General features: G+C 39.3%; 1 protein-coding gene across 1 annotated transcript; it reads right to left on the reverse strand.

Annotated features, from left to right (window-relative positions):
- Positions 1 to 2,348: 2,348 nt before the first annotated feature.
- MAT2B (methionine adenosyltransferase 2 non-catalytic beta subunit) lies at positions 2,349 to 12,492 on the reverse strand. The gene is made up of 7 exons (XM_062502208.1): positions 12,383 to 12,492; positions 9,291 to 9,485; positions 8,343 to 8,457; positions 7,898 to 8,050; positions 5,335 to 5,528; positions 3,917 to 4,030; positions 2,349 to 2,918 (listed from the first exon to the last, which is right to left on the reverse strand). Exons 1-7 carry the CDS (start codon positions 12,443 to 12,445, stop codon positions 2,748 to 2,750), a joined length of 1,005 nt encoding a protein of 334 aa, XP_062358192.1. The 5' UTR covers positions 12,446 to 12,492; the 3' UTR covers positions 2,349 to 2,747.
- Between the last annotated feature and the right edge of the window lie 4,335 nt (positions 12,493 to 16,827).

Consider the following 16,827-nt stretch of genomic DNA (forward strand, 5'->3'; position numbering starts at 1 on the left):
TGTGCCCAGGGTCCTGGGCTTGGTGGGGGTATTTTTCTCCAGGTAAGTTTTCCCTGCCCTAGAGATGAGTTTATCACTTTCTATGCAAATTAGTTATCCTGCAGTCCCTTCTTCTAGACCTTTCTGGAAACTGGTCAGAGAGCTTTGGCATCTTTTTAAAAAATGTACACCCACTTCTGGACCACATTCCTGTGCTTGTGCTGTATGTGTCATGCTTATGTCCAGCAGCCAGAGAAAGGACACTTGTCCCAGAAAAGCACTGACCAACCCCTGTATGGCCCCTTCACCAGACACCAATAGTACCGGGCTGGCTCTGCAGGCATCCAGCTGTCAGTGTTTGAGACACACATCAGCCCCTTCTCTGCTGGGCTTCTGCAGCATCATCAACCTGAACAGAAAATTAAAACCAGTGAACTTTTCTTCCTTTATGCTCACTGTTGACAGACAGCAATGAATAAATGAATATAAACCTCCAACAGCCCTCAAATGTGGACTCAAGCAGGGGTCCTACTTATTACCGTATTTCTACAATCAGAAATTGGCACTTGCTTCTGTAAAACGAGGCCACTCTTTCCTCCCAACACTGTGTCTCATGCAATCACAATGATTTTGACCCTAAAAGGTTCCTGGGCCCTTGTGGATGAATACAAACAACTCCACTGCCACGGAGCCAGAAACAAAACCAGAGACAAAAAGGGAAGAGTATGGCAAGTTCTTTCAACAGCAACATATCTTTAAAGTGACTGGAAAATGACAGTTAGTTCCACTGCCTCTTGCAATATTTATTGGTGCTGTCTTAGATTTCTATAACCAAAGCAGGGAAATGTCATCCAAGGTGTCTGTCCACTAGCAAAATGCCTCAAGACTGCAGTCTCCAAAGGGGATGCTGAGGACACTGATCCCCTCTGACAGGCTATAACTGCACAGTAGGACTTACTTGCTCAGTGTGGAAAAAAAAGTTCAAGTATTTAATTTTGCCCTCTGAGTGAGTAAAATGCCCAACTCATCTCACTTAAGTCCTCTATCTTTGGGAGAGAAGTCATCCTTTTTTCCCTTCCTGGTCAAACTGCCCTCTGCAAGGGGAAGGGACATAGAATCTTCCTGATCTAGCCCTGAGGCCCAAGATGTTTCAGGGCTCATATTTTCAACACCTTCTGAATCTTCTGTGTGTACATTTATCACATCTCCAAGGCAGTGACACTGATAGAGAAACTGATCCAAACCTAATCTGAGTCTGGAAATAATTACTGAATTAAAGAGGGAGAAAAATCCCAACAATGAAAGGGCACACAGATTTCAAGAAGAACTGCAAACATTTTTGATTCTGATAAACTAACCCTGATGGTAAAGAAAGAATCAACGACTATTTCTCATGCTGGCAATATATATTTATTGTCATTTTGGAGACAGGTTATCATGTGTATAATCAGGACTTCAGACTAGTTGAAATGAAATGACTGAATGTGAAGGTGACCCTTACAAGACCTTCAATTGGTTTATTTTGTGTGTGTCCCTCTCACACACTTAAAAAAAAATTAATCTGAACATCTTTCCCTTCCCCTTAATTTCAGCCTCAATAAAATGACCATCCAACTGCACATTTCACTAGTTTTACTAATAATCTATTAGCAATATCAGAACATCTATATTGTTGATTTAACAACTTCAAAAGGAAGCAAAGCTTTACAATGTTCTTCTTCTATGTTACTTGGCTATTGAGTCCAGCTTTAAAGACTGTCTTACATTAGACTATTGCAGTTTTATTATGCTGCAAACCTTTACCACACACATCTTGCTGTTCCAGAACAAGCTGCAGCAGTGCGAGGTCTGACAGTCTATGCAAAAAGCTGCTACAGTACTGCAAATTACTGAACACCTTTCCTCTCCATCTCCCATGTACTGACTAACAAATATTAATTTAACAAGTTGAAAATGCTGTCCCCAAAAAGGGAAGGGAAAGATGAAGATATTTTGTGCTTTCAAACAAACAACCACCCAATATAAAAAAAAAAAAAAATCCTTCAACTCCAATATCCCACTCCAAAAAAATCCAGGTCAAAACTATTGGTTGCCCACTGTCCCCCCCCTCCCCTAACTTTTGTAAGTCACCATGAAAACAAATGCATACGACTTACTGTACAAATACAAAGCTGCCGGCATTCAATTTACAGAACTTTCTGAAAATATTTCAAGCATAAAAAGTACACTTGATAATTGCAAAAATAAAGTTTCACTTTTTTAGAAAACATTTTGATCAGAGCTCAAGCAAAACGAACATTTAAGGATTCCTACTTCAGCTTAACTCCCTAAGAACACCACCTTCAGAAATTAAAAACAAAAAACTCATATTTTTGGTGATAAAGGAACTGACCATGTCTTTTAATAAAGAGAAATGTTATATACAACAATGGCATAGACCTTAAGCATCAACAACATATTTCAGCCAAAAGTAAATCAGCAAGTGATCCGAGTCATTCTTAGCATCACACAGTACTCATTACTAAGAACCTCAATCCATCAATAACAGATATTAGACTGGTACAAATTGAAGGAAAAAATCCATGACATCAAATAGGCTCAGTTTTTGTCACTGAACGTTTTTAGGCTAAATTTCACTAGTGCAAGACCATTTGTTTACCCAATTAAATGAAAGCTCATAAATGTCACAATTTAAGAACACTCATACAAAACTATTTTTTCTTTTAAAAAAGTGCCACATACCATACTTTTACTAAAAAAGTTACAAACTAATGGAAGACTGTCTGTCTCCATCTCTTGTCAACAAGGAAAGGCCAAAGTGATTCTTTGATCCCAGCTCGAAATGGTGTTCTCTGACCTACCCCCAGCATCTCCAACTTGGAGCAGTCCAGCTGAGCATTCTTTGGACGAAGAGCACCCACAACTGGACTATCAGTAATCTAAAAACAGGAACAGAAGACCAAAAAACCCCCACACCAATAAGTAATCAGAAGTGACAGAAATATACCTGTACATGTACATTTGAACTTTTTCCTCACAGCTTTCTATATAGGTATGGTTACCTCCTCCCTTCCAACTATTTTGTGGGGTTTCTTTTTCAGTTTGGATTTTTTGCTATTTGCTTGTTTTATAGTTAACTTTATTTCAACACGTCAAGCCATCTGAAGTGTCTTAAGGCAAAATTTTCTCCTCTCTTTACAGCTACTATTTGTGTTTTTCAAAATTTTATTCATATTTTCACTCTGTGATTATCATCACAAGGTAAGGAATGCTCCAGAACGTAAATGGAACCATGTCTTGATCAATATACTTGAAGAGAAATAGAGCTGGGCAGAAAAAATTAAGAATAAGTATTCTCCATTCTTTTTCTTACAAGTTGCATTTCAGTTCCAGTGTTCACCAATTCTGAATCCTTAGAATTTATTTTGAACACAGATAAAATCTTCTTGACATGTTATATGCCCACCACATTATTAGTATGTCTTTAAGAGTAGTCTCAAGTGTCAATAAAACTGCAGGTATTTTAAGCAAAGCAAGAATAATTTGTAGTTCCTAAGTGCATGTATTCAGAAATAAACCTGGACATTGCACAGATTTTACAGAGCCCTGTCTTCAAGTTAATGTTCTATCAATCTGTAACATAAGAGTACAGATTTGCTTGTGACTTAGGGGAACTCTTCTGCAGAAATACCATTACACTACAGACTGGGAAACTGGTGACTGACTGACTGACTAATTTTTCTAATTCAGCAGGTCAAAGCAGCTGTTATTTTCCTGAGCTTGATACCAGCCAGTCCTCTCAGCAACAGAGCTGCTGCACTGGACATGCACAACCTGTCCTGAAGTGGAAGTTCACTAGTATAGCCAGTGGGAGACCTGCTACTTGCAATGATCAGGCACATCTGTCTGCCTACAGGTCCAACAACCCATCACTTACTGGTCTCAAGTGGCTGCTGGGAAGGTTGAAAGCATCTGCAATTGCACACGCCATCTCATACTTAGTCATCTGCTCATTGCCAGACCAGTGAAAGGTTCCTTTTATTGATGGGTCCTAGAGAAGAAAGAAGAAACACAGATTGTTGCATACAGGTAGAGATACTAGAAAAGAAAGGCCTTATAAAATCAGGCCTGGCTCTGCTGAATTACCAGCCATCCTGTAAGTTCCCATAAAGAAGAATTAGAGGAATGAGAAGCAGTTAACACAACAAACTATGCTTGTAGAGAGAAAAACAGTTCGCAGCTGTAAAAAACAAGAAATCTGTTCCATGAGAATCAGTGAAGAAGATAGGTACACAATCCAGGAATAGAGACATTTGATAGACATGCAAAATGCCATTTACTGACCAATGAACTGAGCATCAGTGTATTGTTAGCCAATTAGATCTAACACGGTGCCTTCTGATACTCCTATAAAATATGACCTATGTGATACAGAATCAGCTTTTTCTCCATGAAGTAACTGAGTCTCATCTGCTTATTACTGCAACAACAGATGAAAGGAAACACCCAGCTGCCCTCAGGCTAATTCCTATGCAAGAACTGTGCAGAATTACAATCCAGCAAGACCCTATCTCAAAAGGGACCTTACAGCACCCCAGTGGAGTACTAGAAACATCTGTACCCTTTCAGAGAACACCCGACCAGGGACTGAGATGGGAAACTGGTGTTACTTCTATCTAACCTGACTTCACATACAGCTTGTGTCCTGTAGAATGAACAGGAGGGAAAGGAGCTGCCCACCAACCAAGCAAGGTTGAAGGCAAAAGGTGTCACACATCCTGAATGTTAAACTGCAAACCCTGTTCAAGTCCAGTCAAACTGACTGCACCATGTCCACAGTCCGTGTTTTCAAAGTTATCATGTGCAAAAATAAAGGTGGCTGTTTGTTGTTTGGTCCTGTTAACTTGCAGAGATGGTAATGTGAGGGTGCTGTGGTGAACAAATACAAGGAAGTAATTCAGTCCAGGGGCTTTGTTTGGCCACTTCAGTGCTATTAATACAATAAACAAGGGCATCTTTGAGAATTGCATTCAACCACATGGATTTTAGTTCAAATTAGCAATTTGTAAAAGGCATATCAGAGTAAGTTCAGCATTTCTAATTCTCTCCTCTATACCAGGAGACACAAGACAATTTTCAGAAGGTTCTGTCCCATCAACCACTTTTGTTTCAAAGATCACAATACCCTCATAGCCATGCAAAGATCCTGTAGTATTACAGCCAGTTCCTTCCTTCCTCCCAGCATTCCAGAAATGCAAATAATCCAGGTGATGTACAGTTCTCAGCTGTTCAGAAGCAAAGCTGAGAACTCAAACTGTTTTCACCTTGCAGAGGCTAATTTCTTGCCATTCTTACCAGCATTCTCTTCTCTGCTAGTTGTCTGCAAACAGCTGCTACATCCTTGACATTGGTAGGAAATCTCTGTTGCCAGTGGTCCATGTTGGCAGATTTATTACTGAACTGCACTTTATCAAACATAACCGTCACAGCACTTTCCTCCAGTCTTTCCACCTCTCCATACAAGACAGGAATCCTAAGTACTGCAGTTTCTAAAAGAAACAATATTTTAGATCATGGATGGGTACAAATGCTGCAGCATAATCTGAAAAGTGGAAGTGCTAAGAAATATGCTGATCATATTAAGCACCTACAGATCATAAATAAAATGCAAGTAGTATATTGGCTCACAGAATAAAATTTTAATCTATATCAAAATCAATTTATAAACAGTAAGATTATAAACATTATTATAACATTATTTATTTTCATTTATGCCACTGATTTCCAGAAAGTTAACAAGCTTTCATTTAATTGCATAAAGATTCCTGTTTGGGTTAGAACAAAAGTTAAAAAATTAAAAAACCTGACTACTCTGTGCAGTTACTCCAGCATTCCCCATCCTCCCTGGGTAAAAGCAAGGAGAAAAATTCCCACCAATCACAAGTGATCATATTCAGGCATCAATTACAAAGATTTCTCACCCATCATCAGAAGCCTCCTGTATAAAGGAGGATATTATCTACCAGAAAAAAAAACATGAATCTTGAAATAAATGAAAAGTTTGACAAATATGGAATAGGTTCACAGAACACAATAGTAAATAATGTTAGATTCCAGGACAGTGATTTGAGAAATTAACAAAATGCAAAGAGAAGCATATTTCATGATGGAATACATCATACTAGTCTATCTCTGTCATGAAGATTCAAAAAGTCTCTGAGGAGAAATCCAAGACTATGACAAATTACTTAATAGTCATAGTTTTGCTGAAAGAGAAAACAAAAAAAATTGGACCTGGAATTAGAAGCTGAAGTCATCAAAACATTGCCATTCTTAATAAATGCTACAGCTATTGAAGGGACAAACAGAAAAAGCTAACACAGAAATCATTCTCACAGAGAAGTAAACCAGAATAAGTACTTAGACAAGAAACAAATAGAAAACCCAAGGTGACACTGATTTCCTGCTGATCTAGAAGCAGTAATTTGGTCACTCAACAGATATATTCTCCCTCTCTTTAAATACTGGCAGAAGCATCTATTTTTTAATTACTTTAAAAATATTTATTATTTGAGAAGACAACTGCCTTCCTTTTGTTCTCAGCTCTCTGGGACAAGGAGAGAATCAGCCTTATGGCTAACAGCTCTGAGGACCTCCTGACACTCTGCAGTTCTATAAGCATTTATAAGCATGTATCCCCTGCTAACCAAAGTAAAGTATCTTTTTAAAAAAATGTTAAACCTACACTCACTGGAGATTTTTGCATTTTACAACAGAAATGAACAGGGCAGTTCCTCACACAGCTACAGATTTGACCAATGGAATTCTACCTACACCGTATCAGCAAATTAGTCACTGGAACACCAATACATGGAAAATATTTTTATTTGTATGAATCAAGAGAACTCATATTTTCAAACTCTTTAGTCAGCACCACCTTGACACTCCTCCTGCTAATAATACCACTGCTTTAACCCACTGCTGCCTGACAGATCCTGCTCCAAAAGGTTACAAAACCAAATTGCAGTGCCGAGTTGGGGGAAGGGTCTAGCAAGATACCCACATACACTTGGATTTGCTGAAGTCTTATCCTCATTATCAATCTAGAAGAGGGAGCAAGCAACATCACAGTCAAATTCAGAGATGGTATTTAATCTAGAGATGGAGTGAATAACTTGTCATTTAAATTTGTTTTTACTTAAATGAGACTTTTCCATTGAAGTATTTTTTTACAAAGTTTCTTTCTTACTAGTAATGCCAAATTAATCGTACACAGCATATATTTACTTACTGGAAGACCACCACACTAATTTATCAACAGCTTGGTTCTCTGGTTAGGAAGCACAGAACCACAGTGTGAGTATCATACTGACATATCAGAAGCCTCTTCTGCATGTGTATCGAGATTATTTTCTTCAGATTTTTTTATAAAATACAAGTGCTTCCTTCCTTGGAGTAACAAGACTCCATGTTGATTTGTGCTGTATTATTACTGAATCACAAGTCTGGTTTTCCCTTTAAGTAAACATACATTGACAACACTTGCAATGCATCTCCATAAATAACTGCAACTATGTATTGAATTAAGTATTTTATCTTTCCTTAGGAGCAGCAGATTCACAATAGACAAAGGCTTATGAATGTCCATCAGGGAGACACAAATAACATGGAGATTTTAAGAAATAAAAAATAAAGAAGAAACAAATAAAGAAATAAAGAAGTAAGAAATAAAAGCTTTAGTCAAGATATAAGCAAGAGGAATTGCTCATTAGCAAGGAGACCAGCTCCTAATCACATTCTTCTCTGAAACTCATTTCCATGGTTTTGAAACTTCATCATTGACTTAAAGAGTCTACTAAGCTAATATATAACTGATTAAAAACAGAAAGCCTGAATTAAAAACAGTTGAGTGTCTTACCTTCATTGTTTTCCAAAACTGCCTTTTCACCCTCCAGTTTGGTTTTACCATATAAATTCAGGGGATTTGGTACATCAGTCTCTTTATATGGAGGGCTTGTTCCATCAAATACATAGTCTGTGCTAATGTAGATCAGAAATGCTCCAACTGCAGCTAGGAAGAAAATGTTTATAGATAATTGATATTAATTCATGCCTTCTTTGAAATCCAAATAGACCCTTAAACCAATCTCCAAGGATCTCATCTTCCATGCACATTCATTCCTGCTGCTTTGTCTGTTCCTGGATCCTTCACAGAGTTGTGCACACTACTCCTACAGAAAACAGACCAACAGCACACTGATGGCAGAAGTGACATTCACACTTACAGTATTTGTATTGATGTCCCTGTACAAAGAGATGCAGGGTTTTAACAAGACACCAAATCCATGAGATGGTCTCCTTACCTGCCTCTTTTGCTAAGTTCGCTGAAGCAGCCACATTGAGCTGAGAAGCAGCATCTGGCTGACCTTCTACAACATCTGGCCTTCTCTCAGCAGCACAGTGCACTATAACATGAGGCTGGAAATTAAAGACTAATTTTAAACAACCAATATGTCAAGAGATGGCGCTTGCACGCTAACTCTAACGATGACACCTCTCAGGCAAAACAAAGTAATAAAAACAGCATTGTTATTTTTAATTACTGCATTCCAAAAAACACCTTTTCCTTAGTATCTTTTTACAATAAAACCATGCTGTTTCAAGACATGAAAAACATTTATCATTGATTGTGCAATTATGGTCTTCGGTAGCTTCAATTTTACAGCAACTTTGAAGTTGTGGGGGTTTTTTCTTTTTAACTCTGTATAGTAAAATATATACTAATATAAGATAGATCTCTGACACACACAAGAGTACTAAAAATTTTTAGGTAAGCTATTTACACATGGCTTACTTGACCTTATTTTATAGAATGGCACCCTGGATCATGTATTTCACGTTTTATATATTCCTCTTGGTACTAAGACTGAAAAAAACAGGGAACACTGCACGCTACACAGAGTTACTGCTGTTGTATTCAAATATTCCTCCACTTCCCCAGAACTGCATATTGACACATTACTGTGTCAATAACTCAAATGTATCTTTTCCTTTCCAGCGTGCTGGCACATACAGCTGTACCTGTATGTACCTGTATCAGCCTGCCTGCGGTGAGCACAGCAAAGGGCAGAGCTGTCTGTACCTACAGAGCAAATCTCTGCTCTGGCTGGGGTAGAAGACGCAGCCACACCTTCATCAGAGCTCTGCCAAAGCACCAGCCCCACTCACGTCCCAGAACTCAGCAGCACTACCAGCTGACTACTGGACACAGAAATTACCCCTCCCATCCACTTTACACTCCAGAAGCTTACCTGAAAATCATGGATAATGTCATGAACTGCAATAGAGTCAAGAAGATTAATATGTTCAAATCTGGGCTGAGCTCTCCTGTATCCACAACCAACCGTGTTCCACTTATTTTCATTGAATTCTTTAAACACAGCTCTGCCAAGAAGTCCTGTAGCACCAGTGATCAACACCCGTCTACTGGGAATGTCAACATCTTCCTAGGGAAATTACAACAGGAAATGTTTTGTTTCTACTGTAATTTTCTACTGTTTTTTCTTTAAAAGTATGCAAGACTACAGTTAGAGGCTACTGTATAAAAAAAAAGCTTTTCCTGAGTCTTTTGGAGTGTCTCATGGAACAGCATCAGTCAGGACCAGTACTGCAGCCATTAAACATATACTCAAAGGTAATGGAAACAAAACTTCAGTGAGAAACTCATTTAGTTCTACAACAATCCAAACCACTAGTGAAAACCAAATTTTAAGTTCATTCAAAAGCTGATAACTTTGTGCAATCTGAAAGGAGGAAAATAACTTCTTTAGGAAATGGATCAAAAAAAAAAAGATGTAACATTTAGGGTCCAAATCCTACAACAAATAATTCTGGATAGACTGTGTCTGTTAAAAGCTGCAGCAATACAATATAACTTAGTAGTAGTAATCAAAATCTTTAATTTTGTTTTTAAATAGAAGAGTAATTCATTGTTATTCAACACAATAATCTAATAGTAAGCAAAAACCAAGATATGGATCTCTTGTCAATTTTACAAAATGCATCTAAGAAGTGTTACAATTTCAGCTCTCAATTTATACAAGTACAAGCTGAAGTTGTACTTCAGCTCCTGCACGCTTTGGTACTTTGGACAGCTGCGAACATCAGCACACACAAACTTCACCCCACCTCTCATCTCACTAGAACTTCAAGTTTTCAAGACAGCAAACATAAGATCCATGTCTGTCTCTGCAATCTTTGTTTTCCTTTAATGCTTTCCTTCTGTTATCTGTCACGAATAAACCCAAAAACTGCCTGCTAAAAATAAAAATGACAGCATATCTTTACCATGCCTACGCAGAAAAAACTTTGGGTGTGCAGAACCCACAAATCTTGGATTTCCTGACCACTTTACACACAAGGACAATTGATGACAAATTACTATAATTATGTGCATCATAGAATGCTTTTGGCTATGTAATCTCAATAATTTCTAAGCATTGTGCCAGACTGGTATTTTTTGATTGCAGCACAGGAAGCCACAGCAATCACTTCCAAATTACTGTCTTTCACCCATTAAGTTTCAAAGCATTTGTTCCATAAGGCCATATGCAAAGGGGCACGATGGAAACAGCTTACCCCAAAACAATTGTTTCAAATTCCCAGGACAGTGCATTTTTCTCAGCTTTAAATCTCCAAATGAAGACTGACTTATTCCCATTAGTACCAGATGAAAACTGATAATTTACATCTGGATGTTGCCTGAAAATGACCGACTACAGCAAGTGATGTTTCAAAAAATTACTTTTATCCTTAAATTTTACCTGAGAACACAAGCTGATTTACCATTTTTAAGGCTACCCAGGCATCTCTAAACAGCATGAGCAAGAGCATGCAATTACTATTTTCTTCTGTGCTTCTCTTAGAAAAGTCTGCACAGAGTGTCACAGGACCAGGACACCTATTACCAGGGCTTCCAAAGCCAGAGGTACCCACTAATAAACACCCAACAGTTGCTGCAGAACAGAGTCAAAATGTTCTCTAAAAATATCACTGAATATAAGTGACCAAAAGAAAACAAAGTGTCATTTGCAAAATCTGATGTTTTAAAGCCTCATTAATCTAAGTTTGTTTATTTTACATATCATAAAGAGGATGCTACATCAGCAGCACAGCTTGAACAGGACACAACGACAGCTTTGACCAAGCACAGCTTGCAGGCTGCTGCTGCTGTCTGCAAGACTAATTGATTCCAGTCACTTGTTTCTAAAAGAGTAAGACAAATGATAGATGTTTCTCGTAAATCCAATACCAACTAATTACCAGTTTGAACCTCTTCTTGCCAGAAGTTTTAACATTCTGGTGACACAAAACCTGAACAGATGAACTCTCTCCCTGTATGCTGCCTTGCTCCTTCACAGGACATCACCTAGCTACAGCAGCAGTTCTGCGGTCTACTGACACTACTGAAACACGCAATTTTGAGGTTTATAATGAAACATCCCGTTTATTGTTATCTGATATCCACATTAATCAAGAATAACAAAAAAGTATTGTATTTAGAAGTCTCATTCTCATAAAAATAAACAAGCCACAGCATTATCAGATTAAAAGACAGCATTTATAAGACACCAGATCAATTTGTAGACACTACCAAAATATAAAATAACAGCGTAATTCGTAAAAAGAACAAAACATGATAAATTTCAAGTTGAAAACCAGAAACGAGTACTTCTAAAAATTTTTTATAAGGCTTTTCAAGCTTTATATTTTTATTTAGAAAACCACGATGAACTCAAACCACCAATTTTAAGGAATGGCCACTAAGACCCGGAAGCTACTGGTGTAACAGATTTGCAACGTAATACTCTAAGATCCAAGTCACTACAGGGAAGGGAACATGAGACTGAGCTCTCCCCGCTCTGACATTCCCCCGCAGCCACAGAAAGCAGAAGGCAAAGCCTGGAGCCTTCCAAAGCTCGGAATGACAGGTGAACGTCTCGCCACAAGTTGTTGCGCCTTTCCCTATATGCCCAACCCTCACTGCTGCGGCAGCGCACTTACACCTGCGAGGCACCACCGGGACAGCAGGCAGGAATCCTACGTGCAACCACCGCACACGGCCGCTACCGCCGAGCCCTTCCCTTCGCCACGGGCCCGCCGAGAGCGGCGCCGCGACCCCCGAGGAAAGCGTCCCCGTGGCCATTCTTGTGGGGCCGTGCGGACACAAAACGACCCAGCTCCCGGAGCCCGCGGGCGCTCCCAGCTGCGGCTCTTAGGCACCGGCAGCCCCCGGGCCCGGCCCCACCGCGAACGCGTCGGCGCTCCGGGCCTGCCCGCCCGGCCCCGCACTGCACACGGGCGCAGCCGCCCCGCGGCAGGCCGTCGGTCCCGCCGCCCTCACCTCCACGAGCTCGCAGCGTCCCGGCGCGAAGCGGATCCTGAGCTCCTTCTCCCGGCCGACCATGGCGGGACCGGGCCGGGCCGGGCCTGGTGCCGCTCCCCGCCCGAGCTGACAGCCGCGCCACAGGGGGCGCCCTCGCCGCGCCGCGCGCCCGACGCACGCGCCTCCCGCCGTCGCGCGCTCATTGGCCGGGGCGCGCCGGAGGGGGCGGGGCCAGAGCGGGCATTTAAAGGGGCAGGCAGGTGGTGGGCCCGGGGCAGCGGTGAGGGCCGGAGCTGTGCTGGCCCGTGGAAGAGCAGAAGCGGCGGCCACGGGTGAGTGAGGCTCCTGGGCTCGGGGCTCTGCTCCCGGGGCACCGCCAGCACCGAGCCTACCCTACCTGCAGGGCCGGCTCCTCTCTCCATGTTCATGGGACTTTCAACAGTAATAAAAGTGACCGCAGTAAGCACATGGAGCGCTGCGCTGCCTTTTAACATCTGACCACGCTTCCCCTGTTGAAACTGTGATTTTGTAATTCCTCCTTTGTAAAGCACAAACTGGAACTCATATATTATCATATTATCATCATATTATCCTGCACAGAACTGTCAGGTATTCACTATAAATTACTTGATTCCTCGTTTTAGAATGGAGGAAAAAAAAATACCAGCATTTTCAATTTGCTTTTATCCAGAGTTCGACGTAACTGCAAGTGGAGAATCCTACAGAGACGAGGGGGGGTTGTTTTTGAGAGAGCAATTACTGCTTACAGTATCCATCCTCTATGTATCTATGTGCTTACAAAGTGACAGATTTGATTTCTTTTTTATTACCAGTTTTTGAAGGTAATAGGTACTGTACATCAAGTGTTACTGGATCATTTCTGATGCACAGAGGCAGAGACTGTGCCTAGTATTTTTTTAGCAAGAGAACTGAAAATGTCTAAAAACTACTGCCCAAAGCTCACTGTAGGTACTTAACATTTACATCTATGCCAATGAATTTATTTCAACTTGATTAAAATTGTTTAATTGGGTAGCAGTCAAGGAAGAAAACCAGAAGTCTACCAAAATTTAACAGAATCATATTAAAATTTTATAGAATATTGTAAATGGCCTTTATTCATGACAAACCCCCAACATTTAAATGACAAAAAGGTGTATATACATAAAAATTAAACCACTTCAGCCAGTTTCTGCCTTCATGGAATACAGATGCCCAAGCTATTGAAATTGAATTCCCTTCCATTAACCTTATAATTCTGTTTCAAAATACCAGTAATTTATAATTTGAAATCAAGAAGAAGAATCCACAAAGAAATACAAACTGTGTAGCAGTATGGAGGTAAGAACTCCCAGAACAACTGATGTCTCATCCTCTCCTCCCAGCACAGCTTGGAAGAGCTTGCTGGGCATTTTACTAAAAACCATGGTAGGAAAATAAAAGTTCTGTCTTCCAGGCTCAGAGCAAAAGGAAAATAAAAAAAAGCACAAACACTGAAATCTCAAGCTACAATCATCAATCAGCCTGTAAAATAACTTACCATCTTTGTCACCAGAGTAAGTTAAATTGTTTGTAGTTTCTGTATATTCATTATATAATATAAACTAGTTTTTCCTCAAATATTTACCTCAAATTCTGTAGTGTTCTACCTATACTTTCAATTTCTCTATTACTGTTACATCCACTTTGTAAAACATTTAGATTTTACAATAAAAATTGTATTGTTGTCTAGATCATAGCCACTTAAGTATTATGCATCCCTGGGTGACTAAATGGACCACTCATTAAATTAACATTTCAGACTGTAATTCACAAAGACTAAAGCATCATTAAGTCTCCCTCTCTCCTCCCCATTTGCTTTTCCCTTGATTTTGTAACCGAAATGTGGTAGCAAGGTGTTAATGCAAATATCCAGAGCCTTACCTGCTCCATTTCCAGAAGCACTTCAAACACTGCCAAACTACAGAGGAAATTTCTAGCCTAGGAAGTCATTGCAGTTCAACTGTGCACTTGTCTCTTTGTCTGCTGTGCTTGCAAAGAGCACATGGACTGAGTGCTGGCTCTGCTGACCTTTGAAACCAAACACAAATCCAAGCTCTACATCACGTGTGGCTCTGAATCCTGTTAAGCTTTTGGTCTGGTCCCAGTGGTACCATTTAAGCAGCTCAGATGAGCTTAAATTTTTACCTCATAACAGCCAGCATGAGCAAGCCCAGATATTGTGTGTATGAAATCCATTCAAAGCATTAGCTCTGAGTCTTACACAGTTTGTCTTTTATAGCAAACAGAAGGAAGGCTCTAATTAGGTCAGGTAGGTTGAGAATCCTAGCTCTTCATGTCACATTTCAACTAAACACAGCCCAGCTTTTGCTACAATACAGGATGAATGATCAGAGAAATAACTTTGTGTTAAATCATGGATTTTTCAATTTTAAATAAATATTCCACAACATGAAAGTAATGGATTCCTACAGTGAATACTAATGTCAGTTAAGCTAAAAATGTCAAGATTTCTGGTTTTAATACTTAATTTCATAGTGCATTAAAGCAAAAACACCTCCTAGACTGAAGTTGACACAAAGCCCTCCATTTCCCCTTGACTTCTGCACTTTGCTTCTCCCCACTCTGCTCTACACAATTTATCAGTGTTTTAAAGCTCGAAGATCACCCTTGCTGTAAGGCTAGCAGAATTATTTACTGGAGTTCACCTTTATTTCTGTCAGTATAAACATGCTCATGCCAGCTGTATCAAACAAGAATGTAGCAATCCTAAAAGCCCACTCCTGTGACACCTGCCATTCTTGGCTTCCCTTGGCATATTTGTACCTTCAGTCAAAAAAAACCCCAAAAAAACCTCAGTGTCTCCATATTCATGTTTTGAGTTTGGTGGAACCTTCTATTAACATTCAGACAAATGCCTGTTTCCTCTATAATGCTTTTGCTCTATTTACATCTTTCAGACAAGAAAACCTTAATTTTTTCCTCAACGAGGAGGGAAAAGTATGGTATGCTTCTAGCAACATTTTATCAAAATGTCTCTCAACACTTCAGCCTGAATACCAAGTGCTCTCTTAATTAAAAGACTTGAAACTAATCCTCATCCTCAATCTTCAGAGGATCCAGTAATCCAGCAAATACACAAAGATGACATTAACAGACAACACCTAGTAACTTCTTTCCTTGGTCTTAGTGAGTGTTTTTTGTATATAATTTCCTAGGAATTACAAAGTTTCTGTAAGCTCACAATGGCACCATAAATGGCAACAAATTCTACCGGCTAAGCTTTGGGTACTGCCTCTGCAGCACCTCTGTCCAAGATAGTTGCACAGACATACAATAACAAAAACAGTCCCATCTTTGATTTAAATTCAGTATTTACTTTTGTATTAAAAGAAATAAGAGAATTGCAGGTTGTATTTATTATAGAGTTCAGTTAAATTTCTCTAAGATTACAGAATATATAGTTTTTGAGGCAATACTGACGTTGGGCTTTGTTTTGAAGACAAGACTAGAAAACAAGAACATTATATGAATCCCACTGTAATGTAATTTTAGATTTTATCCCTGGTTTGCAAAGGAAATTATCAAATTCTTTAATTTACAGTTTATATTGTGGTAAAGTGGTCTTAATTTTAAATGCAGATTTGTTCTCCCTTGCCAAACTTCCAGTCTGTACAATGCAAGGGAGTTCTGTGGGTGTCCTCCCACCCAAGTGAGAGAAGTTCTGTTGTTATTCCTGGTCACTGTAGCACTGATCACTTAAAAGAGCTGGCTACAAAGATTTTGTGGCAGTTTAAGAGCCCAGTGGACACAGAATTGCTCTTAAGACACTAATCTTCGTCACAGTACACAAACTTAGATAAATGCAGTTTAGATAAATGCAGTCAATTTTACTTTGACCTGAAAATACTCTTCTGAACATCAACAGATGCAACACCTAGCCCCAGGATTTAAATTTGCATATACTCAATATAGATCCTGTAGAGTATAAAAATTAAGTGTACAGTCCCATTTCTATACTCTTTCTATAGCATGTTGGCCAGAGAAGGTTACTCTTGGCAGTATTGCTGCCATTGGTACCAAAGCAGCTATATACAGCAAAATTAATTTAACATAGACTTGTATACATTGGATAGATGCAAATAAAATTAAAAATATATAAAAATAAAAAAACTTACATGAAATTTGATTTCATTTGTAATCTTATTCTCCTTCTCCCAATTTAAAATGCTCTGTTCAAAACCTAACTAAGCAGCCTCAGCATATCTAAAACATGCAACAGTGAACACTTTTCGAGTTCATGCTTATAATGATGATACCAGGAGTCAAAAAATGTGGTGTCACCTGTCGCTTCTCAGTAAAACATAATTTTTCTAAAAAATATATAATTTCAGATCACTTCCCTAGGGCTCTTAATGATTTGTACCATATGTAGCATCCAAGTTCACCTTGAAGAAGCAGGC

The sequence above is a fragment of the Cinclus cinclus genome, chromosome 14, assembly GCF_963662255.1.
Source record: "Cinclus cinclus chromosome 14, bCinCin1.1, whole genome shotgun sequence".
Taxonomy (NCBI): domain Eukaryota; kingdom Metazoa; phylum Chordata; class Aves; order Passeriformes; family Cinclidae; genus Cinclus; species Cinclus cinclus.